General features: G+C 36.7%; 2 protein-coding genes across 3 annotated transcripts in view; one reads left to right on the top strand and one right to left on the bottom strand.

The window, feature by feature from the left end:
• The window catches only part of LOC138697148 (transcription factor Adf-1-like), a 49,930-nt gene extending 27,167 nt beyond the window's left edge, over window positions 1-22,763 (bottom strand). The window contains exons 1-2 of the mRNA XM_069822727.1: window positions 22,525-22,763; window positions 10,465-13,575 (exon numbers count right to left, since the gene is read on the bottom strand). Coding sequence (XP_069678828.1) covers window positions 12,983-13,575; window positions 22,525-22,657 — 726 coding nt within the window. The 5' untranslated portion in view covers window positions 22,658-22,763 and the 3' untranslated portion in view covers window positions 10,465-12,982. The remainder of the gene's footprint in view (window positions 1-10,464; window positions 13,576-22,524) is intronic.
• Window positions 1-26,149, top strand: part of LOC138697101 (solute carrier family 2, facilitated glucose transporter member 1-like) — a 299,093-nt gene that overhangs the window by 109,881 nt on the left and 163,063 nt on the right. The gene's annotated exons all lie outside the window — the stretch shown is intronic.

Here is a 26,149-nt window from a genome sequence, read left to right as displayed (position 1 = left end):
AGTAATGGATATCACACGACTGTATTAATATATTGCGCGTTCACATCTGGATGTTTCGTTGTAATGCAAGGGCATCTTCATCAGCATGGGTAATTATTGCGCTGTGTAAGGACGAAATAAAATAATGCTTATTTATATTATTATAAAGGACCAAAGGCTCTGACAAAAGATATTTTTGTTTTCCAACTGATAAAATGCTGAATGTGAAATGGAAACACTTTTGCAAGGGGAAGGACAGAATTACGAAATAGAGTAGATCCTTTCACAAATTGATCATAATTACTTACAAATGCGTTTTAAGGAACCCGGAGGTTCATTGCCGCTCTCACATAAGCCCGCCATCGGTCTCTATCCTGAGCAAGATTAATTCAGTCTCTACCATCATATCCATTTTTATATAAGCTTCCCATCTACGTCTCTGCCTCTCCAAACGTCCTTTCCCTCCGGCCATCCAACTAACACTCTATATCCATTTCTGGATTCGCCCATACATCCTAGATGTTCTGCCCATTTCAAACCTCTGAATTTAATATTCCTAATTATGTCAGGTGAAGAGTACAATGCGTGCAGTTCTACGTTGTGCAACTTCCTCCATTCTCCATCCCTCTTAGCCCCAAATATCTTCCTAAGAATCTTATTCTCGAATACCCTTAACCTCTGTTCCTCAAAGTGAGAGTCCAAATTTCACAACCATACAGAACAATCGGTAATATAACTGTTTTATAAATTCTAACTTTCAAGTTTTTTGAGAGCAGGCTGGATGACAAAAGCTTCTCAACCGAATAATAATAGGCATTTCCCCCCCCCCATATTTATTCTGCGTTTCTTCCTGAGTGTCATTTATATTTGCTTTATCATAGCAACAGAGAATAAAAGAGGGTTATTATTATTATTATTATTATTATTATTATTATTATTATTATTAAATTACCTAGTTACTTTACGACGCTTTATGAACTGCTTTAGCTATCTAGCGTCTGAATGAGATGATAATGCCAGCGAAATGAGTCCAGGGTCCAGCGCCGAAAGTTACCCAGCATTTGCTCTCATTGGGTTGAGGCGAGAAACCTCAGCCAGGTAAAGGCTGGTTCACAATAAACCGGGAACGGAAACGACAACGAGAAATAATGTTAAAATAAATATATTTAAATGTGAACATTCACAATTAACGAGAAGATTGCCGGAGCCCGGAAACGGGAACGTGAAAGTTAATTGTGAATGCTCACATATAAATGTATTTATTTTAACAATATTTCCGTTATCGTTGTCGTTTCCGTTCTCGGTTTATTGTGAACCAGTCTTAACTTGTCCCAACCAAGATTCGAACCGGAAGCCGATCGTTTCACAGTCAGGTGTGCTAACCGTTACTCTACAGCGATTATTATTATTATTATTATTATCATTATATCATTATTATTATTATTATTATTATTATTATTAGTATTGTTATCATCATCATCATTATCGTAATCATTAGGATGATTAAGATTATGATTATCAGGATTATTATGATGGTTATTATTTATTACTGTCTTGTAAGTTATCATTAGGTACCGGTACAAGTATTAGAAATCTGATTAATTCTTAATTTGTTATTCTCGTTTCTATAACATATAGGATAATTATTATAAACCATATAGGCCTATATAATTTTATATTGTAACATGGCTAGAATACAATAATGATTGTTCTGTAACAATAATTTATAACGTGCACACCAATAGAAAGTGTAGTTTTCTATAGTATAGGCTGGTTCACAATAAACCGGGAACGGAAACGAGAACGGAAATAATGTTAAAATAAATGTACAGTATTTAAATGTGAGCATTCAGAATAGTTAATTGTGAATGCTTATCTTTAAAGACATTTATTTTAGCAATATTTCCGTTCTAGTTCTCGTTGCCGTTTCCGTTCTCGGTTTATTGTGAACCAGCTTTTAATATTTTCATGTTTCATATCATTGTGTTACAAACTATTTTTTTATTTAGTTGTTATAAAAGATAGCTTAATAACTGTAAAGCGTAAACCATCTTGGACTATACGAGTATAGCCTCATTTTCAACTACCTGTATTAAAATACCATTTAATACCATCCGTACAATAACGAGTTTTCAAGCGTTGAAGGGTTCCGTACAAATTTTACGGAACAAACGTTTGAGTCATGAGTCCCGCGCTAACAGGTTAACTCGCCGTTATTCGAGAACCAGTAAAAATTTTGAGTTGCCATCACTTTCAAAAGTAATTTCCATCCTTTCTCAACATTTCTCTCGCTTTGATCCCCCATCTAACGTGAAAAACAAAAAAGTTTGCCGCTTACCAGCGGTGAAGTCTGAACAGATCAATCTCCATCGAAGTTAATATATTTTTTTTTCACTTTCCAAAAAAGATTTTCAGTTCGATTTGTTTTTCTATGCTTTCCTTAGACATTGAGCTATCAATCCAAAAAATTACAGCGCGATTGATTAGGTATTATAGGAGCTACGACATGATATATATTTAAAGAACCGGGAAGTGTATAAGCCAATGCTTCCTATAGAAGCACGGCCCGAGCGATATCGCTTGCTTATCAGTACTAGAGTCCCGCATAGACGTCCGAGACTGTCGGGAGTGACCTAGTATCGGTAATCTCGGGACCGAGAGAATCTCGTGTTCTCTATCAATGAGTCATTTGGCTGCGTTAGGTACTCGCGCACTGGGCGAGACTGCGGTGATTACGCAACCGAGAACGGGCGATAATATGAGGCAGTCTGCCCGACTCTAGTAGGAAGTTCGTACGAAAACATAGATCTCAGATTATGTGCAGCAGATAATTATTTGACTGTAAATCTCCGTATAACGATTATCATTATAACGATAAACCCTTCTATTACGAGTACAATTAAATATATAGTTCCCAGCATAAAATGTATTCCTTCATTGAAAAAATTCTCCCGATATAACGATATCCTCTATTGCGAACATCTCTATTGAACGATAGACTTTAATGGTCCCCAGTACTACGATAAAGCCCGGTAAAATGAAATGTTTGCCGCTGAGCGATACAGTAAGGTACGTGATCTTACTTGATGGGGAATCTCAATTTAACTGACCACTGCGTATTTAGTGCCTTTGGATTTAATAAGGCCTTGATGAGTGTCAATTTCCGTGAAGAGAACTCTGAAACAAACTGACGTAAGTTATAAGGCATGTGTCATAGCTTTCGGCTCTCGCTGATCACCTAAAATCCAGTACTGATGCCAGTGCTTTACTATGTGTTCGTTTCTAAGGCGGTGAAGCGGAAAGGATATGGACAGGGATATCTCCTTTCCTTTTTCCTTCCCCTTTTAAGCCCAGGGCTGCTCTAGACACCTAAGGAACTTCTCTTCTTTAAGGAAAATTCTCCGAGAGTCAAATCCGGGAATCGAACCCGGGACTTCCAGGTCTGTGTGTGTAATTTATATAAATATAACCTTCTTATCGGCCGTAGTCATTCAGGAAATGCTGCATATGTTGTATACACATAATATACCTATTATAAATTATAATATTTAAAGATCATACAGCTAGTGCCGTCTTCCTGTACCAGTCAATTAAACCATTCTGTCCTGTGCGCATTCAATTTTCAAGTCTCTCTTACAGCTTTCATCATTTCTTCGTTCCACGTTCTCTTGGGTCTTCTTCTTCTTCTTCTTCTTCTTCTTCTTCTTCTTCTTCTTCTTCTTCTCGGAAGCTGTCACTGTCGAATTTCTTTCGGCCACTTCTCTCCTTTCATTCTCATCATGTGTGGTCAAACCACTTCAAACTCTTCTTTCCTCTTCTGTTTAACACAGCCTCAGCATTCATTTTGTGCCATTTTTTTTTATCTCGAGTGAGTTCCGAGTTATCTGCTATCAAGTAGTGAAGAGTTTAAACTGTAAACGCGATCGTCTTACTTTTACTTTCATTCTTAACGCAAAAGTTTGATTCTTACGTAGTTGTTTGTTAAGGGAAGTCTCACTATATAACTTATGTAGTAGAGATTAACAAAACTAACTGCCGCTCTCGCTCGCCGTGTTCGTTGGATTTGTCTTTCGAGTCTCGTCTCGTCATTCTCGTGAGCTTCGAGTCTCGCTCATCACTCTCGAAATAACATTTGGTCGACGTGGAAAGATATCGTAACTTTGAATAACATACATAATTGAAACAAATAGCATTATAAATGTTTAAATGAGACAAAAAGACAAAATAGAACAGTATCTTAGTTATCAAACTGTTCTGGTTCTATTAGGTCTATATGATATTACCTATGGTTATATAAATAGGAAAAAAAAACAACTTCAAATAAATTTGTATTTCTAAGAAACATAAAACATAACGTTAATATCTTTTTACTTGAAATTGCACATTTGATCTCAAACATATGAAAAGAAAATTCCTAGCCTTTTAATAAGGGCCTAGTAATTAAATAAAGACTGGGGAACGGATTATTATACACTGAAAGGTAGAGATTATGTTTCAAATACGTTACTTGATTGTTTATAGATATATAACAGTTGCCAAAGTAGATAAAAGTTCAGGTATAAACAACTGTGGCGATTCAAGGCTGCTTGACATTCGTGACTTCGGGAGTGATCACTCTCGACGTCTCGAAACACTCACAAGCAGTCTTTACGTCAACGACGCGACGTATACAACATTGTCGTTCGGGTTTTCGGCTTTGCGGGAGCTGTTAGTTTTGCTTTCTCGATAGTTCTTCATCTCTAATGTGTAGTATGCTTTTTTTACACCTGGAACCTGCATTCTAGCGCTTGTTTCGACCTTGAACTTGGCGATCCCAAGGTCGATCCCTGCGACATAAGAATTTGCTGCAGTAGAATAGCGCAGTCAGTCCGTAGTGCTCTTATTTTGGACGAGGAGCTGCTCACAGCTGCAATTTTATTGATTTTCTTGTGGTCCAGATTCCCCAGACCTGCGCCCGCGCCGTTCCGTGGGTCGCCGGAAACCCCCACCCCCTCTCCGTAACACTTGTTGCAGTTGGTCCTGCATGGGAGCTACTGAACCAGGCAACACCCACATACAGTATTTGTTCTCCCACCGCGGTGATATTCAGGACTGACGTTTGGAACTATCAGCAAACACAATTTCCGACATCACTTCTTACATTCCTGACTCAGTGTGTGCAACACCCGTTCGTAATGAAAATGAATAAAGCATTTTGCATACAGGGGTTCACTTCAATTGACTGAAAGAGTCTCAAAAGTCGTGACGACCCGTATCGAGTCAGAATGGGATTTGTGACGGACAAAACGGATGATAAAGAGTTTTTCTCGGAGTCCTCTTGTTTAACCTAATCATTATCTTCATCGTTTCACCAATAGGTACTCCACTCACCTTTAACTGTGCGATGTCCCGGGCCATACCTCCAGAACAATAAATAATAATAGGTAATAAAACAATTATTAATAATAAAGATAATTATTAACATAGACCTGTATATGGTGTCCAACGTGATTTAGCCATGTGTAACGACCCAAAACAAGTAGGATACCTTTTTCAACCTTTTGTTCACATGAAGAAAGTATGTAGATCCTACCTCAACATCGGGATTTTGTATAGGCTATTCATCAGTGATGCAAGGAGCCAAATCTAAGTCACACTCTTCTGAATAAGCAAACATTGCTTTCCTCCTCAACAGTAATTTATATATAAGTTATCATTATCATCATCATCATCATCATCATCATCAATAACAACTATCTTCCGGAATTGAAGTCTTCGACCCATGCAATCTTCACTCTATTCCGGATCCAAAGAAAATCAGAACAAGTTGAAAATAACACCGAGCCGGATTCATATTTATCAAGTAAATTGAATGAAGTCGCTTGAATTCAAACTTTGAAAGTAACTAATAACATATAAAAAGTTAACTTCAAGTCAAGAAAACGGACTTTTCAAGTTTCAAGTAAAATTGAAATCATTTCTTCTTTTTGCTTGTCTTGATACATAATACTCTAATCTAAACGATTTGAGCAGTGTAAACTGCATTTGAATTCAAACTCAATAGGCGCGATTTCGCAAATCTAGCCATTTTCAAGCGGAGGCCATTATGTGTTGAATTAGAAATCGCGCCACGAATGGTATTATTGTTAGTATTATATTAAAATACACGATATTAGAATATGTTTATGAAAATATTTGCCGTTATTTAAAAGTGCAAAAATATGCGTTCATGTACACAATAAAATGTGTTCTGAAAATAAAAGATGTGTGTTTCGCACAGATATTTAATCTACTTGCTAATAACAATTTTTAAAAATAAAAATGAAATGCGTGAATCTTCTACATATCTATAACAAAATACGGTTGGTGCGAACTGAGAAGATGACCGTATCAGGAGAAATACCATTTATCGGTGACCTAAAATTGAGGAGCGTGGGCATTGAGGATGGATAACTTTTTCAGCGAGGTGATAAACTATTATTAGTGTTATTACACATTCAAAAATTATAGACTTAGCATTTAACACATAAGAAGAGCAGGTTACTGAATGTAAATGCATCATTATGCATGGGTCATACACAGTAATGTGTGTGGCCAAAGTCAGACCCGTCCGTCCTTCGCAGGTAACAGTAAGCCTCTGTCCCTCTCTACTGCCATCTCGTCAGCTCGTAACAAATGTGCCGCCACAGCTTGATGAATCAGCGTAGCCACTTTTCGTACAATTGTAGAATTTTAGATGGTATTGTGGCGCCATGTTGGAGTTGCGAGCGCGTCTAGCGAGAAGGAAGGCGCAGGGAAACGGAAACTCGAGCTTCGGTAGGCGCTGTAGCGCGGTACGGAGCGAAGGAAAAGAAAACTACGGGACGGCGCCGAGTGGAGAGAGCAGGGGAAACATCTAGAACCGTATTCCTCTCGAAGATTCCGTAAGCCAAGCGAATCGAAGATTTACGAACTTGTGATTTAATAAATAGAAGCGCGAGTGAGTCTTCGGAAGTCAGTCAGTCTTCAAGTCTTGTCTTGGACATCGGTGACGTTTCCAGAGATTCACGTGCAGTGAACTTGAGTCCGTAACGGCCAGGCGGGGGCGACAAATCCGGAGGACTTGAGTTCGACGTGCAGTGAACTTGAGTGGGTCCGTAACTGTGGCAGCGTCCAGGGGAGTACGACGTATCCGAAAGATCTGAGTTCGATGTGCAGTGAACTTGAACAGTGAGCTAGAAGAACTAGCCAAGGCAAGCGAATTGTGAACTGAAAACTGACAGTTTTGTTTTGCACTTAGTGCTTTATGAACTTTCATTGACATTAGGAGTACATTGTTGTTCTTCTCAATAATACACGTGTATTGTCATTGTCGTCGTGTGGAGTGCAATAACGACTATTGTGTTGCTGTGTTGAATGGAATACCCATTGTTGTAGGGTGAATTGTTAAGAATAAAAGTCACATTGTTATCGGGGCGTGATGGAAAAGTAGAAATAAAAGTTACAGTATGTACGCTGGTATGTACAGTTAAATTTTTGGTACAATTTGACATAATTTGGTACACTGTACTTCTTTTATTTTAGTACTAGCCATACCCGTGCGCTTCGCTGCACTTGTTATAAATAAATATTGACTTAAATCTCAATATAGTTTTGTAACTACTTAGTGAATAATAGCATTTTGTATGTTGTAAGTCGTTTGCTCCTGAATCATTTTGAAAGTTGTATTTACAACTATGAATTTAACTGTTATTATCATGCAATACTTTCTGGAGTTGTTCAGTCAATTCTACTTTTAAGATTGATACTATATAAGACTTAATAGACAATTGGTCAGCGTCTGAAATGAAATATACTTGTAAGAACAGAAGGCTTGTACTCTCAGCTGGAAGAAGACTTCCAATTAAATGATAAGCATATCCTTGAACTTTAGGGTGCTATGCATAGACATTTCGCTAGCCCGCGCTACGAGCGGCTAAAATAGCCCTGGCTATCGACTGATTACTTGTACAGGATTCATATCACATCACATCGCTAACACTGGTTCATGAATACGAAAAAGTTAGTTCGCTGATCATCCACCGGAAGCTCGCGCTAAGTATGTCTATGAAAATGGCTCTAAATGATGGCGTATAATTGACTTTATGTATTTCGTTTGCACCAAACGATGCCACTTGTAATAAGGTGTTGTACTGTTTTATATTATTTAAAAAGTGTATTAATAACTGATGTACTACGATAAGTAAGGTTTCAATTGGTTCTGGGGGATCTTGAATTTCAGGAGGAACAACTTTTACAACAGCGCAAATAATTCGTTTGGCCCATTACCCCATTAGTTTGCATTGCATTTATTGCATATGCTAGTTTATTCATTTTATTAATTTTAACACAATTAAAATGAGATAATTAATATCTGGATTATAACATAATGGAATGCTAAGCTAACATACTATTACTGCATACTATATCAATACACTCTCGTTGTTCGTTAATTCTCTGAGGTGGAAATGAATGTGGTACATAAATATTATTTTAAGAAACACAGGAAACGAATATGGGTAAATTATGAGTGCAGGAACACTATTTCGTGACACTTTGTAAAATAACTCAGCTCTAGCGAGCTCAACGATAAAATACTAATTTTTACTCCATAGGCTACGTGGTGCGTTTTTGGTCCCGGGAAAATACTCATCTTTACGACAGAAGTCTTAAAAATACTATTATGTTCTGTGGACAAAAAGAAACTGAAGTGTATAAAATTAGGATATTTTATGTGAACCAAATAAAGTTTAATTAATCAATATTGCAACAGGATATCAAGTTTTCTGTACGTAAGAATCTATTTTAATCTTACCTGTCCTCGATTCACTCAGGAGTTACCGTAATAGCATATAACATTATGCCCATTTAGATACCACACTTTCAAATGGTGAAATAATAATTATACAAATCGGTTAATGCTCTGTCTTATCAATGAAACTTTGAACAAATTTATTTCATCCTAATTCTACGTTACACGTAGAAAATGACCATAATCTGCCGATTTTTTTTATCATCTCAACGTTAAATTGCGCGATTTACGAACTGGTATTATGCGTCTGCTTTCCATCAATATGGCGGCAAACGCAGCGTTCAATTTGTCCCGGTTTCCTCGTTCTGCGCAGCCGGGACTATAGGGGCTTGATTTGGCCCATTGTGCGCTCTACACAAACGATGACTGTGCTAGTACGAGAGGTGGTCGGGGTGACTTTAGTGAATCCGATGCTGACAGTGAGCCATCTTGCCTTTGCCCTGATAGAGCCAGGACCCATCCGCGTACGAGTAGCCTGATAAGCACCAGAGCCCCAAGCCCTTCCTATACACCCCCCCCCTACATATCTATCAGCTTCGGAAACCCGTACTATCCCCATTGCTGATGTAGGAAAGGCTTGGGGGAGCTCATCAGATAGGCTACTTGTCTGAGAATGGGAAGTGGCAGAGCCATCTATATAGAAAGCTGGAGCATTGGGTTGGCAACACTGTAATTAACTGTCAAGCGGAGGCCTACGATACAAAAGCACGTGTTTGTGTTAATGTCGATTTTCAATGTAAATGAATGTTATAACAAGTGTGTGTCGATGAAATTATGTTCGCGGTCGCACCAAACGTTCATTGTTTATGTATTATAAACTATTAGTAAGTGCGTATTGGTGATGAAAACAAGACAATAAATGAAAATAAAATGGTTGCAATCTTTGGTAGTTTTTACGGTTAATGATGACAAAGTCATTGACAATAAACTATTCTATATATTAAGTATTTTATAAACTACATTTTTATAGTCTTACTTGTGGTTTGTGATGTATCAGAATTCTAGCCAAATTGTGGAGTCTCGCCTGCTATATATATAAAGTTACGCCGTTGATTTTCAAGTTAATTGTAAACAGCTGTTTGTGATCCCATAAATGTTGCAGTTTTGTATAAGTCAGAAGTGTCAGAATAATATTTTTGTAGATACACACACTCGCATTTGTTGGTTTTCAAGGTCTGTTTATTAATATTATTATTTGTTTGTAATAAATTAGTTATAAACATGTTTCTTTTCACTTCGTATTTACAGGATTTAAAGTTCACTGAGTTTACGATAATTGGCATATATTTAATAGATAATGATGTGTTTTGTTACGTATTATGTTGAAGGTATGTTTTTTCATTTTTTCATAGTGCTTATATGTTTATTGTTTTGCATAGTTTACATTCTTAGCTTGTTTTCTATGGTTACATTTATTTAAAATTATTTTTAAAAAGTTTATAACAAATAATTCAGGATAACAGTAGGCCTGTTATTATTATGGTGACTGGCCAGTTTCAAACTAGAACTGGCTTCCTAGGCATCTGAAATATTTATAGAAAAGCATGACAGATAAACATATGAGAATCAAATGTATATGATATCCTAGACCCTTCACGTCAGAGGTGAAAGAACATAAAGCGGCTATACATTGTCAGTTTTTAGCTACATGATGGTGGCTGTATGCAAGTACTTACGCGGTATTCTGAAACTTAAATAAAATACCATTTCGGATTCCGTAATAAATTACACGTACGCACATCAATAAACTGAATCTTGATCATATCCACTAATTTTTGTAAAAATGAATGTCGAAAATGTACACGTGTTAACGAAACCAAAGCACTATAACAACAAACGTGCCTTATTTCGCCTGCACCCGCCTCCTCTCAGCATTGCCAAAGGTACGCATGCTCGAGCTTGTAACTGAAAATGGCTCTGGAAGTGGTTATGTCGCAGTTGAGACAGGATGACGCACCTGTCAGTATAGGATTCACGAATGCCACCCGGAGCACTTGTCGGACTTTGCGATCATTGCATGTACAAAATAATAAAATTAGACGATATTTTTCCGTATAAACACGATGTCGTTCAGCTGTCTCGACTCTCCAATTGAATGCAGAGTTATAGGCCTAATGTAAGCTTGATCGCCATTTTGATTATACTGTATTCGTTATACAGAAAACTCGTCACTGACTGATTTATAATAAGGAGCAAAATGGGTCAAAGGAAAGCTTCGGTTACGATGAAACCCGCTTTTACTACCAGTACTATTAGCTAGTGGACGCTTTTGAAATTCTTCTCGAAAGTTGACTGGTCGTTAATTTGAGAAAGTTCTTGGATATTCAATATATATTGTATAAGCAATGAAAGTAGTTTTATGAAATTTAGATATTTACACAGACGAAAGTTTTCAGAGACGTAAACTAGGTAAATTACATCCTTTAAATAGGATGCTAAAAAAACGAACAAATAGTTTACAGCACGAAGTCAGCTATATTTTACTACAGGGTTGGGCAGATAAAAGCGGCCCGTCACATCTCATTTGATTTGAAACAAACTTTTTTCAAATAAATGGAATAAAATGAATAAAAGAATGTGTCCTGTACTAACCTTCATAACAGATGTTAAAATTGTCCTCCACCAACATCCAGACACTTCTGTCCACGTCTTAACAGGTTCATATAGACACGTGACAATTCCTCACGGGTGATAGTGCGGATGCTATTCCTGATGTAACCCTTCAGTCATCAATAGTATGAGGATTCTGCTCGTACACTTTCTCCTTCAAGTGCCCCCATAAATAAAAGTTACATGTCGACAAATCTGGTGACCGCGGTGGCCACAAGCCTTTGCTCACAATCCGCTCTTCAGTGAACATCTGATGAATACACGTACGTGACCTCTCAGATGTGTGAGATGTTGCTTGACCATGTTGAAAGAAGCCGTAATTGCGCTCTTTTTCTGTTAGGTGGAGACAAAATTCATCCAAGAAGGTCAAGTGTACATCCGTGTTGACTGTGGTTTCGAAGAATATTGGACCGATAATGCGTATCGCAGTCATAGCGCACCAATCTTTTGGTCGTGCTGGGGTTGCCTGTACACTAGGTTAGGATTTTCTATCGCCCAATACTTGCTGTAATGAATATTCGCTCTGGAAAATATACTTTTATAAATTAATAATATAACCTATACAGTACAAATAAACTATAATTGAAAAAAATTTATAATCAACAACATATACAAAAACAATCAATTAATTTTAACGTAAAAAATAAAATAAAATAAAATAAATAATTTATATAATACTTCAGATTATACCGAATTGCATGATAAAATTTATTGAAAATTTCATGCTTATTCACAAAAAAACTATTTACATTACAACAACAAACAGAACAGTTTATAAATCATTCGTAAGTTATAGCATGTAACAAGCAACAATGTAACTAAGCATGCGGAAGAAAGGATAGCCAACATAATTTCAAATCAAATGAAATGAGACGAGCGGTTTTATCTGTCCAACTCTGCACATCTTAGATAAGATAAGCAATATTTCAAGGAACAGGAAACATTCCATTTCACCAGAACAGAAACTTGCAGTAACACTGAGGTGAGGATATTTTATGAAATTAAACTATTGCGTAATACAATGCATATAATACAAGTATTCTATTTTTTTTCACGTTATAGTATATTGTGGAAGATATTTCCTTTACATTCTAAAAACTAATCAAATAAAATTTTCTTTCATATTATGTAATACATCTATTCCATTAATGCCGTCACGTTTTGAAGTTGTCACCCTCCCACTGATATGCCGGTAAGTATGTATGTTTACAAGATACAGAGATAGCCATTCCTATGAGTAGTGACGTGTCGCTGCACCTCTGAAATGTTGGCATACATCGCAAACGAGTTCTAATTTGTTATGACGGAGCAGCTGCCACTGAAAAACGGAATACACAATACAGGCGAGTAAAGCCGTACGTGCATGGTAGGAGTGAGGGTAGAAACGAATTTCGTTTTCAGTACGACTAAAGGACGAGACGGTATTAATGAAATTCACTGTACAAGACAGTTTACTTTAAATTCCGAAATCTTAACAAACCTTCGTTATTATTATTTTATTATTACTTTCGTCTTGATTATTACTTTCACAACTGAACACGCCTGCTGAAATAGTGAAAGAATCAATTGTTCATTACTACCTACTCAAGTTTCTGAGGAAGCTGGCTGTGATCCAGTAATTATTTCTAAAGCCAATGCACTCATTTTCATCCTGAAATTTAACTTTTGAGTATTATTCATTTGTTTCATTATAGGCAAAAAACTTATCAAGAAATTATAATCGCCATCCATTTGCAGTTCCCTGTTGGTTTTCAAAATTGACAGTTTTTCCTTCTCTATGGTCAAAAACAAGTCATCTTCTCTTTTCCTCTTCAGATTTTTTCTGCGAGCGTCAGAAGCAGAAAACTGACCGGCAGAAGTAGTGTTTGACAATGGGGTAGTTGGTATAGTTTCTTCAGGTACAACCTCAGGATTCGCAGCTAGAATCTCATTTGAATTTCCAGAAATATCTTCAGAAATATTTTCTTCCATGTCATTATCTGGAACAGATGGTGGGTTCCCGGACATTGGTGCTGAGCTGATGATGTCTTTTAAAAATGACATTTGTTCGAAGTAAATCCATTTTCGTTTAAACAAAGGCGAAGAGTTGTTTCCAGATTTTTTAAAGTTTCCAACCTTCTTGAGTTCTTGCCTATAATTATCCCTAAGACTTTTCCATTTTTTGACTGCTTCGGTTTCTGAAATACAAAGGAAAACAGTGATAATTTTTCAAAATTTAAAACTAGTGTATTCTGTTTTTAACATTGCATTACACTAGAAGAAAACGTTAAATATATATAATTGACGACTTGTTTAGGTTTTTACCAACGGAAAATTCATTGTTTTCTTATCGAATTGTTGATTTCATATCACCAATACTGAGAGAATATAACATGTGATAATTTAATATACACATGGCCTTGCCGATGAAGAAAATCATGAAAAAACAGCTAAATTTTTCTTCGAAAAAATGGGACTTTCCAAACACTATTGGTGCAATACCGTAGACGGGAAGCATATCTGAAATAAATGCCCTCCACTATCTGCAAACATTTGAAGGGTATAGGGGAAAAAGAGATCAGGATCCACCAAAAGTGAAAAACGAGTTATTACTGTCAATAGGTATCTCATAATGTGGGTGTACCATCATGTTAAATAATATTGAACGTATTCGATTAGCGTTCGAGAAATACGTAGTTTAAATTTGACCATTGTATTAAAGAACGATCAGGGTTGGACTTTCAATTTGTTCTGCTGAAAAAATTTGCTTTATGTGACCCTGATCTTTATCTCCTGTACCCTTCATTTATTATAATTACAAGCACTATTTATATATTGTTCTACAAGGTATGTTATTCAGATTACAGATTTGTTTGTATTGAAGTAGGAGCTTTTGATAAAATGATGGTGCGGTTTTTTAATTGTCGTTCTAAGAAAGCTGATAAAAAGTAGTAATTTTAGTATTACCGAACCTTCTTTCTTAACAAACACAAATGCTGAAGTACAGTATGCAGGCCTAATGATAGGAGAAAAGCCAAAACCTTTGAAACAAATTTAATGAAACTTTTCCCTAAAATAAGGAGATGAGGTATACCTTTCAAAACAAATTTAATGAGACTTCCGTACAGTAAGGAGATAAGGTATTCTGCAAAACAAATTTAATTAGACTTGTCCGTAAAACAAGGAGACGAGCCATACCCTTTAAAACAAATTTAATGAGACTTCTTCGTAAAATAAGGAGACAAAACAAATTCAACAAGTCTTCCGCGAAATAAGTAGATGAGGCATCCTTTAAATCAAATTTAACGAGACTTTTCCATACAATAAAGAGACAAGGCATACCTTTTAAAACAAATTCAACGAGTCTTCCGTGAAATAAGTGGATGAGGCATCCTTTAAATCAAATTTAACGAGACTTTTCCGTACAATAAGGAGACAAGGCATACCTTTTAAAACAAATTCAACAAGTCTTCCGTGAAATAAGTAGATGAGGCATCCTTTAAATAAAATTTAACGAGACTTTTCCGTACAATAAAGAGACAAGGCATACCTTTTAAAACAAATTCAACAAGTCTTCCGTGAAATAAGTAGATGAGGCATCCTTTAAATCTAATTTAACGAGACTTTTCCGTACAATAAAGAGACAAGGCATACCTTTTAAAACAAATTCAACAAGTCTTCCGTGAAATAAGTAGATGAGGCACCCTTTAAATCAAATTTAACGAGACTTTTCCGTACAATAAAGAGACAAGGCATACTTTTTAAAACAAATTCATCGAGTCTTCCGTGAAATAAGTAGATGAGGCATCCTTTAAAACAAATTTAATGAGACTTTTCCGTAAAATAAAGAGACGAGCCATAACTTTTAAAACAAATTTAATGAGACTTTTCCGTAGAATAAGAAGACGAGCCATACCCATTAAAACATATTTCATAAAACTTTTCCGTAAAATAGGGACACGAGTCATACACTTTAAAACATTTAATGAGACTTTTCCGTAAAATAACGAGATGACACATCCTGTAAAACAAAAATTTAATGAGATTTTTTCGCATAATACCAGCACGAGGCATACCTTTTAAAACAAATTTAATGAGACTTTTCCGTAAAATAATCTAAACGTACAAACTGTAAGTTACACAATAAAAACCTAACAATAAAGAGACAAACAACAGAATGTGCACTTGGTTTGATCACTAGAAAGTGACGAATATTGGGAAAGCCAACCGAAACAGATGTCGAAAGTACAGTACTAACATTATCACAAAGTATGTACATTATACTTTTTAAAACACTATTCAGAATATTACATTAGCAATAATTACCTGTAAAAATAATATCAAATTTTCATAATTTTTATAACCGTAAAGCAGCAAATTTTACATAATAAAATATACAATTAATTAAATATCTGCATGATTCCTTTACTGGAATGTTTTAAAGATATACATCAACAACATAGTCTAGGATCTTTTACCTATTCCTTCAAGAATTTTTTTTTTCCTAATCGTTACTTTCAATATTAAATTTCCTAAAATTGTTTATTAAGGAAAAATTTAGTAGGATTTAGTAGGATTTAAAAAATCAAATTCAAAACAAGATTATTTATGGCCAAATTAAAGAAGTGCCTATTTCTCGCGCCTTCTATTCTGTAGGTGAATTTATGACATTCAATAACGCTAAATGAATATTTCTATCTTGTATTAAGTATCGATACTACTGTGGTCTCGTGGTAGCGTCTTCGCTTCCGAACCCAGCGGGCCGGGGTTCGATTCCACGCTTGGTACGAGTTGTCCGGGTGAGGTTTTTTTTTTCGGGGTTTTCACCTCCTATGGATGAATATCAGGTAACTTTATCAGGCGTATGGAACCCCACTCATTCTCGCCACTTCCTTTCCTCCCTCATCATCCTTTCCTCATCATTCCGGTTGTCTTCCTTGGTTTTCAGATCGCGCCTTCGGCGGCCCTCCAAAGCTGCTGACCCTCTCTGCCGGCATCCATGGATATGTTAAGCGTGGTAGCTGGTGAACCAGCAGCGGAACCCACTCCCCTCCCGACGGAAGAGGGGGTCTACACCTCAGACCGTTGAGGAGACGGGAGGGTTGGTTTACAGCTCAGACCGCTTGATGTGGGAATGTGGGGGGGCTGTTGGGGGTGTTATGGTATACGGACTTGGAGGAATGGCGGGAATGGTCGTTAGGGTGTTAGCGGTTAGATCGGTTCGGCGTGGGTGCGGTCGGTGGGCTTGCAACTCATTCCAGGGACGCACAATAGACCTCAGGTCGCGGTGCACAGGAATATTCCCCCCCTGGCCTCACAGAGAGAGAGAGAGAAAGTATCAATACTAAAGCTTTGTATTGTACCATAGCCCCCTCTAGTCATGGCCCGGCCTTGGTAAATGTGGCAACGCCGCAGCTCGTCCTATCAGCTCAGCAATATTTCAGTGTAAGACGCTCTCCTCGCTTGTGCATTTACGTCTATATTTCCATTGTTATGATGTCTGTGGTAACATAAACTTTTCATAACCATGCCACATATATTTGTAATGCCGAGCTGCTTACGTAACTACGATATGACAATAAAAGCAGAAAGCTAATATTATAAGTTGTTTTCGGTTTCCTAATATAGAGTCGGGCAGACTGCCTCATATTATCGCCCGTTCTCGGTTGCGTAATCACCGCAGTCTCGCCCAGTGCGCGAGTACCTAACGCAGCCAAATGACTCATTGATAGAGAACACGAGATTCTCTTGGTCCCGAGATTACCGATACTAGGTCACTCCCGACAGTCTCGGACGTCTATGCGGGACTGTAGTACTGATAAGCAAGCGATATCGCTCGGGCCGTGCTTCTATAGGAAGCATTGGCTTATACACTTCCCGGTTCTTTAAATATATATCATGTCGTAGCTCCTATAATACCTAATCAATCGCGCTGTAATTTTTTGGATTGATAGCTCAATGTCTAAGGAAAGCATAGAAAAACAAATCGAACTGAAAATCTTTTTTGGAAAGTGAAAAAAAAATATATTAACTTCGATGGAGATTGATCTGTTCAGACTTCACCGCTGGTAAGCGGCAAACTTTTTTGTTTTTCACGTTAGATGGGGGATCAAAGCGAGAGAAATGTTGAGAAAGGATGGAAATTACTTTTGAAAGTGATGGCAACTCAAAATTTTTACTGGTTCTCGAATAACGGCGAGTTAACCTGTTAGCGCGGGACTCATGACTCAAACGTTTGTTCCGTAAAATTTGTACGGAACCCTTCAACGCTTGAAAACTCGTTATTGTACGGATGGTATTAAATGGTATTTTAATACAGGTAGTTGAAAATGAGGCTATACTCGTATAGTCCAAGATGGTTTACGCTTTACAGTTATTAAGCTATCTTTTATAACAACTAAATAAAAAAATAGTTTGTAACACAATGATATGAAACATGAAAATATTAAAAGCTGGTTCACAATAAACCGAGAACGGAAACGGCAACGAGAACTAGAACGGAAATATTGCTAAAATAAATGTCTTTAAAGATAAGCATTCACAATTAACTATTCTGAATGCTCACATTTAAATACTGTACATTTATTTTAACATTATTTCCGTTCTCGTTTCCGTTCCCGGTTTATTGTGAACCAGCCTATACTATAGAAAACTACACTTTCTATTGGTGTGCACGTTATAAATTATTGTTACAGAACAATCATTATTGTATTCTAGCCATGTTACAATATAAAATTATATAGGCCTATATGGTTTATAATAATTATCCTATATGTTATAGAAACGAGAATAACAAATTAAGAATTAATCAGATTTCTAATACTTGTACCGGTACCTAATGATAACTTACAAGACAGTAATAAATAATAACCATCATAATAATCCTGATAATCATAATCTTAATCATCCTAATGATTACGATAATGATGATGATGATAACAATACTAATAATAATAATAATAAAAATAATGATATAATGATAATAATAATAATAATAATAATAATAATAATAATAATCGCTGTAGAGTAACGGTTAGCACACCTGACTGTGAAACGATCGGCTTCCGGTTCGAATCTTGGTTGGGACAAGTTAAGACTGGTTCACAATAAACCGAGAACGGAAACGACAACGATAACGGAAATATTGTTAAAATAAATACATTTATATGTGAGCATTCACAATTAACTTTCACGTTCCCGTTTCCGGGCTCCGGCAATCTTCTCGTTAATTGTGAATGTTCACATTTAAATATATTTATTTTAACATTATTTCTCGTTGTCGTTTCCGTTCCCGGTTTATTGTGAACCAGCCTTTACCTGGCTGAGGTTTCTCGCCTCAACCCAATGAGAGCAAATGCTGGGTAACTTTCGGCGCTGGACCCTGGACTCATTTCGCTGGCATTATCATCTCATTCAGACGCTAGATAGCTAAAGCAGTTCATAAAGCGTCGTAAAGTAACTAGGTAATTTAATAATAATAATAATAATAATAATAATAATAATAATAATAACCCTCTTTTATTCTCTGTTGCTATGATAAAGCAAATATAAATGACACTCAGGAAGAAACGCAGAATAAATATGGGGGGGGGCGGGGAAATGCCTATTATTATTCGGTTGAGAAGCTTTTGTCATCCAGCCTGCTCTCAAAAAACTTGAAAGTTAGAATTTATAAAACAGTTATATTACCGATTGTTCTGTATGGTTGTGAAATTTGGACTCTCACTTTGAGGAACAGAGGTTAAGGGTATTCGAGAATAAGATTCTTAGGAAGATATTTGGGGCTAAGAGGGATGGAGAATGGAGGAAGTTGCACAACGTAGAACTGCACGCATTGTACTCTTCACCTGACATAATTAGGAATATTAAATTCAGAGGTTTGAAATGGGCAGAACATCTAGGATGTATGGGCGAATCCAGAAATGGATATAGAGTGTTAGTTGGATGGCCGGAGGGAAAGGACGTTTGGAGAGGCAGAGACGTAGATGGGAAGCTTATATAAAAATGGATATGATGGTAGAGACTGAATTAATCTTGCTCAGGATAGAGACCGATGGCGGGCTTATGTGAGAGCGGCAATGAACCTCCGGGTTCCTTAAAACGCATTTGTAAGTAATTATGATCAATTTGTGAAAGGATCTACTCTATTTCGTAATTCTGTCCTTCCCCTTGCAAAAGTGTTTCCATTTCACATTCAGCATTTTATCAGTTGGAAAACAAAAATATCTTTTGTCAGAGCCTTTGGTCCTTTATAATAATATAAATAAGCATTATTTTATTTCGTCCTTACACAGCGCAATAATTACCCATGCTGATGAAGATGCCCTTGCATTACAACGAAACATCCAGATGTGAACGCGCAATATATTAATACAGTCGTGTGATATCCATTACTATAGCGTATACAAAACACTATCGAATGATTAAATATGGAATGTCAACAAAATGCTGATAGCGAGAAAATATATCATAGCTCCAACCATAACTTGTTATTGTTTTAGACTAGCTTAGGATTAGGTAACGGCTGAAAGTGCTGCATTATTTTGCTTCTCCGGAAAGGCAATAAATAGTTCATTAAAATAGTGTGACTTCTGTAAGAATGTCGACAATCATAATGTGCTGTATTATTTATTGCATACCACACTGCTGTGCCTTCTTAAATTACTTTATGAACATTAATATTTCAGAAAGAGTCACGAATTGCAGTGATGAGCGGCAATTAAGCCGGCAGTCAGTGTACGCATTTCGTAACGATAAGTCGGCCGTGCGATAACAGGCCGGGACCCGGTATTCCTCGTTCCCGAGAGTGCCAATCTCGAGAATACGATTCTCGGAACTGGCATTATCGGCCAGCTAGTCTCGCCTACGAGAACGAGCGGGAGTAAGAGGCTGTTTGCCCGACTCTATTCCTAAAGATCCCGAACTACCGTACGCAGTAAAAGGACAGACTGGTCACCGACCAACAGATCTGTGATATGAAAGGAACATTTTCAGGAAAAGTGACTTGAGCTTTGTTGAGAAATACATCGACAAGGACGGAAAGACGAGTTTTCGTAAACGCGATCATCCAGTTTTGTGTGAAGGTGCAATTGCAAATGTGTTTCCAAATTTTCCTTCACATCTAAGCAGTGTGAGTGAAACCAAATGGAAAAATCCGCAACAGAGGGGAGAAGAAATTGACAACCGCCTTAAAAACCAAAAGAAGGCTGAAAAGAGAGAGGCAGACGAAGAAAACCGTGTGCAGTATTTTCCTAATTTTTTTGGAAAATGTATCAAAGAAACTATCTACAAAAGTCGGGTCACTATTTAAAAACGAATATTGTTGAATAGTGTATGAACTAGAGGTAACTAGTGTTCCCAAAATGACTGCTGACATTAGAATGAACAGGGATTTTAGTGTGGCAATTCACATGAATGTTGGGCGTCTACCGAATGGAGATTTAATATGGACAGCCTCTAACTTGCTAATAGCTGTAGAATTCTTTGCTTACACTGGCTTACAGAATGAAGTCAGTTTTCATCTCTATTAGATTTTTGTGATTGTTACGTTTCATTAGACACTAATAACAAAAGCACTCTTGCATCTCAAATTACTGCCTCGCTACAAAGTTTGAAATTGTTGAAAACGATGAGAATTGCGATGAAAGCAACTAAAAAAAAATTATCTTTTATGTAATAATTTCAATCTAATATTTATTAATACACCTAAGTATGATGTATCCTCAATAATAATTATAAACTCTTTTTTTTAATTTATATCCAGAATGCGAAGTGTTACGATATGATTAGACTGAACGACATCTCATCATTATCGGACCCTCGATATCTAAGAAAACTTTCCTCGTTGTTTCAAGTAGGCCTATCCCCTCTTCAGTACCTGAGAATAGACAGTTCTTGAAACATGTTAGGCAGTTTTCGGAGAGTGAAAAAATTGTGAAGATTCAAATAGATGAAATTCAAGTAAAAGGAATTGTGGACTACTGCGCATCTGGCCGTGAAACCAGGTGGCCCGGGTTCGATTCCCGGTCGGGGCAAGTTACCTGGTTGAGGTTTTTCCGGGGTTTTCCCTCAACCTAATATTAGTAAATGCTGGGTAACTTTCGGTGCTGGACCCCGGACTCATTTCACCGGCATTATCACCTTCATCTCATTCAGACGTTAAATAACCGAAGATGTTGATAAAACGTCGTAAAATAACCTACTAAAAAATGGACGAGTATTTGGGGTTGCTGCAAATAAAACAGATGATCTCGCGAAAAGTGTTGTACTGGTATCTTTTTTAAATTAGTGCTGCATTTTAACAATTCCAAAAAGGTGATAAGACTTGTTGCGGTTAAAAAACTTACAGGGTCCGTTTCAGCAGAAATACATTTATATGGATTGCAAACATTGTGTGTTATTCATAACTGACAATAATAGTGCGAATCGCATAATGTTTAGTTATCTCACTAAAAATTCAGGAAGAATAATTATTATTTTTCCTTTGAAATACAAAAGCCATGTAGCCGAGTGATTTTTTCGCATTTAACAGCTATGCAACAGAATAGGACGGCAATTTACGTGTTGTGCGACGTTGCCATGTAGTATGGGCAGGGCCATGGCTAGAGAGAGCTTCACATTGTATTCATATTTCATAGCGTATCATGGACGCGAGAATGACATTAAAAAGCACGCAAAACCTGCTTTACAGAAAGCGACTAGAAATCATATGATGAAATCTTGATAGTTTCTTAAGTAAAGCGAATGGAGAAAATCCAAGTGCCATGAATTTTCTACCAGTTTATTAAGTTAGCTCAGTGACGTATACTGGTTAAAGGGTTTGGGCTACCGCTGACCCTATTATTACACAAAATATATCTAACAATTACTTTAATTTTAATTACTATGGTAAAACTAATAATACAAAATTATTACATTATGTTATATTATAAACTTTTTCTTCGGTAGCCCGCAAAATACGCCCCTGAGTTAGCTTCTAATATCCCGATTTCGCTCGGAGAAAACCTGGCAACCCTGCCACACGATTGTACGCAGTGCATAGACCTCTTGAACCCTTATCTCAACCGATGAGAACCAGCGAACACCTCACAGCAACAAGGACACAGGACAGCTACCAGTAGCCTACATAATGAAACATCTTTACTTACTTGTACTGCCGATTTCTTTAACTATTTCTTCCCACAACTTTGCAGTTTTGCTCCGATTACTGTAGTCTTTCATCTTCACATCCCACAAAGGACGTCGTTTCTGCACTTCACTTATTAATTTTTCACAATCCATGACTGTCTGCTTTGCTTTTCTGCTGAAAGGCTTCAACTGGCGTGAGCAAACCCGTGCATAGTGGCAGACCGGTGGACTCGCCCAAGTACTGATAGCTAGCGCTAGTTCTTACATGTAGCCGCTAGTTGTTTCGTAACCGCTGCGTATGTGCAAGGATCCGTCTCGGCTCCCAGATCTAATCTTCGAAAAGCCAAACCAACCCATGCAAAGCTATGCCACTACCATGGCCGCAGCTCTATTGATCAGGGACACACAAATAATAGGGAAAGCTTTCAACGTACTGTATAAACAGCAGAGGACAAATACGTTAGTGGTTTGTTTCGTTAACGCCAGGATGTAGTCATAAATAAAATAGTACCAGGGCGCTTAGCGAAAAGATCATTATTGTGAATATAATAATAATAATAATAATAATAATAATAATAATAATAATAATAAGTTTCTATATGTAATAAGTAGCCTATATTATTGTAATGAATAGAATATAAAATACGCGTAATATAAAGGCCAATATATAGAGTGATCCTTTTGAGAAGACAAAATAAAAAGGTGATAAAATGAGAACTCTTGCTATTTATTGTTAAACAATTTGTACATGCATTCCAGAAGAATGTGAGTTTTGTCCAAATTAGACCTCAACGTGCTTAACATTGCGAACACGATACAGTTCATATTTTGGTGCTAATTCTTCCCATGTGTCATCTAACATCTCAGGGGTGACTTTCTCAAAAGTTGAGAAAATCTTTGCTCTGAGATCATGAATATCCCTGGGTCGCTGTCCATACATATCATTCTTCACGAGACCGCAGAGAAAGAAATCGGGAGGTGTCAAGTCTGGGGAATTTGGAGGCCACATAATTGGTCCTCCTCGACCACACCAGTTATTACCAAATGTGTCATCCAGATAATCACGGACGTCTGTTGCCCAACGAGGTGGTATACCATCCTGTTGGAACACGGCATCGATACCCAAGTTGTTTTCCTGTTGCAGTTGTGGTTCGGAAAAGTTTTTCAACATGTCTAGGTGTGGTCCTGATTGAACTGTTTTCTCTGCGAAGATAAACGACCCATACAGATTATGGCGACTTACCGCGCACCAAATATTAACTTTAGGATCAGCCCGTTCCACTTCATATGAGACATGCGGATTTTCACGTCCCCATATGATTTCGTTATGAGTATTCACTCACCCACTGACATGGAAGGTTGCTTCGTCAGAAAATATCGGCCAATTCAAGAAGCATTTTGTTTATTCGGTCGCTGCTGAGTAACTACTTTTGTTTCTTATGCGGCAACATCACACAAAACTCCCGTGCTTCAGTATCAACCCCGACAAGACGCTCTTCAAGGAAAAGCGTGTAAGCCGCGTATTTACAGGGACTACGTATTAGGCGGGTATTCTAATTTTGGCTTACAGTAAGCCTATCTATTATCATTTTCTTATCGAATTACTTCCTCCATGGACAGTAGTACAGTGTGACTGCATTATGAAATATGTCAAATGTATTTATAGTACCGGGCTGTACTTAATTTTTTGAAAAAAAAAAAAAAAAATTCGGAGAAACTTTAGACCACTTCCCATTGACATCCGCCATGTTGCCTTTTCTTGCGTTACCAAAGAAGCAACTATACCATGTCAATTTAAATTAATGTAGGCCGTGGAAAAAATTCCTGTACTTCATCTATAATTATTTGTTATCAGATTATTTGAATGAGAACAAGCTCTAAACACCTTAACAAACCAAACCTAAACTTCGTCATATTAATCAATGTTTCCTACCGAATTTAGTATTTAGAGGATTATTACATATTAGCATTACTGTTGACGAGTTGTTTCTTATGTTGGCGACATTGATTATATACAGGGGCAGGTATATATGGAGATTAATGTTATCATTTGTGTTTTTTTTAATTGATATCGGCGGAGATTGCTGGAGATTGATTCGTACTCTTGGCGGAGATTAATGGAAATTTTGGAAAATACAATTATTTTAGAATTGGAGTATTAACACAGTATGAATATTACTTTCCAAATAATTAACATTAAAGGTTCGTTAGATTCTGATAAAAGCGTGTATGACCAATAGACAATATTTGTTGGATTGAGACTGTATTTAACACACATTCATTAAAAACGAAAAAAAAAAAAAAAAAATTGTAGCACTCAAATTAACACTTTAAAATTATTAGTGAAATGTTGAATTTTCCGTCTTTTGAGTCGGTAATGTAATCAGAACACCTGTAATACCATATACTAGCTATAGCCTACTTGGATGTACAACAAATTCAAGTGGAAAAAAAAAATTCAAAAAAAAAAAAAAAACTCGGAATATGAAATTCGCTATAAAACGACGAAATAGTAACAATTCGCGAATGTATTTATATTTCGCTATTAGTACTCTATTTCGCGATTTGTCGCGATTCTTTTATCCACATATTTTATTAATCAGAATCACTTAATTCGTAAAGATTAGTAAAAATCTGTTGTATATCTATTAGGCCTATGTCGTGATTTTCACGATCTCTATAAATACTCGGCCCTGATTATATACAATTGTATACTGCAGTAGTGGTAAATGGTCTAAAGAATACCCTAAAATTCTTTTATAGTTGTTTTCCTGATCTGTGAACCTTTACAATGAATAATCCACATTTTCCATACGATTTAAATATGAATTTACATACTGAATGACACATTATAAGAACAAGAACTTTCCGTTTAATATTTATTGTAATGAGAATCACAGTCACAGAGACTTCAATACATCAGTGCAGTGGTGATAGCCTATTCAGGCGGTTCGCACCGGTTCGCGCGAACCGGTTGTTAAATAACTTGTTGGTTGGCCGAATCGGTTGTTGTAGTTTCAGTATTCATATTAACCATCGGGCTTATTAAATTTATAGTAATGTACAACGCTCATTGTGGATATGTTGCGAGAAATTTTAGTTTGCGCACGGTCATCTTGTTGTTAAGATTCTTCATTTACTGATCGTTAGGAGGCGGATGTTGATGAAAAGTCAGCTTCTTATTTTTCACATTAGGACGATGCCTATTAATATAGATATCCTTTCTATGTTAATATCAACGTAAAAAAGTAATTTCTTATATTGCATTTTTTTACGGTTTTGAACTAATAAGTCATTTTTATATCGGCATTTTTTTATCATTTTTAAAACTTTGAAGAATTTTTAGAGATCATTTGGAATGCATTTTACTTTCTTCTTTACCGATAGGTCTGTTAAATCATTTTCTAACCAAATAGGTCAGTAGTAATTACCTACTGAATAATTGAATAACAGTGAAGTTTGAGTTTTATAATTTGGAACAGACTCTAAAGTCCATCCCTCATTCCACTGAAGGCTTTACTTCACACAATGGAAGTAACATAAAATGCTTGACAGCAGCTTAGTTTAAGTGAGGACTTTGACCGTTACTGTTCTTTTGTCGGTACGAGGGTGTCTTTAGAATTTATGTTTGGAAGGAGGGAAACT

The sequence above is a fragment of the Periplaneta americana genome, chromosome 1 (genome assembly GCF_040183065.1).
Source record: "Periplaneta americana isolate PAMFEO1 chromosome 1, P.americana_PAMFEO1_priV1, whole genome shotgun sequence".
NCBI lineage: Eukaryota > Metazoa > Arthropoda > Insecta > Blattodea > Blattidae > Periplaneta > Periplaneta americana.
The sequence above is the reverse complement of the archived record's forward strand: the minus strand, read 5'-3'. Positions and strand labels throughout refer to the sequence as shown.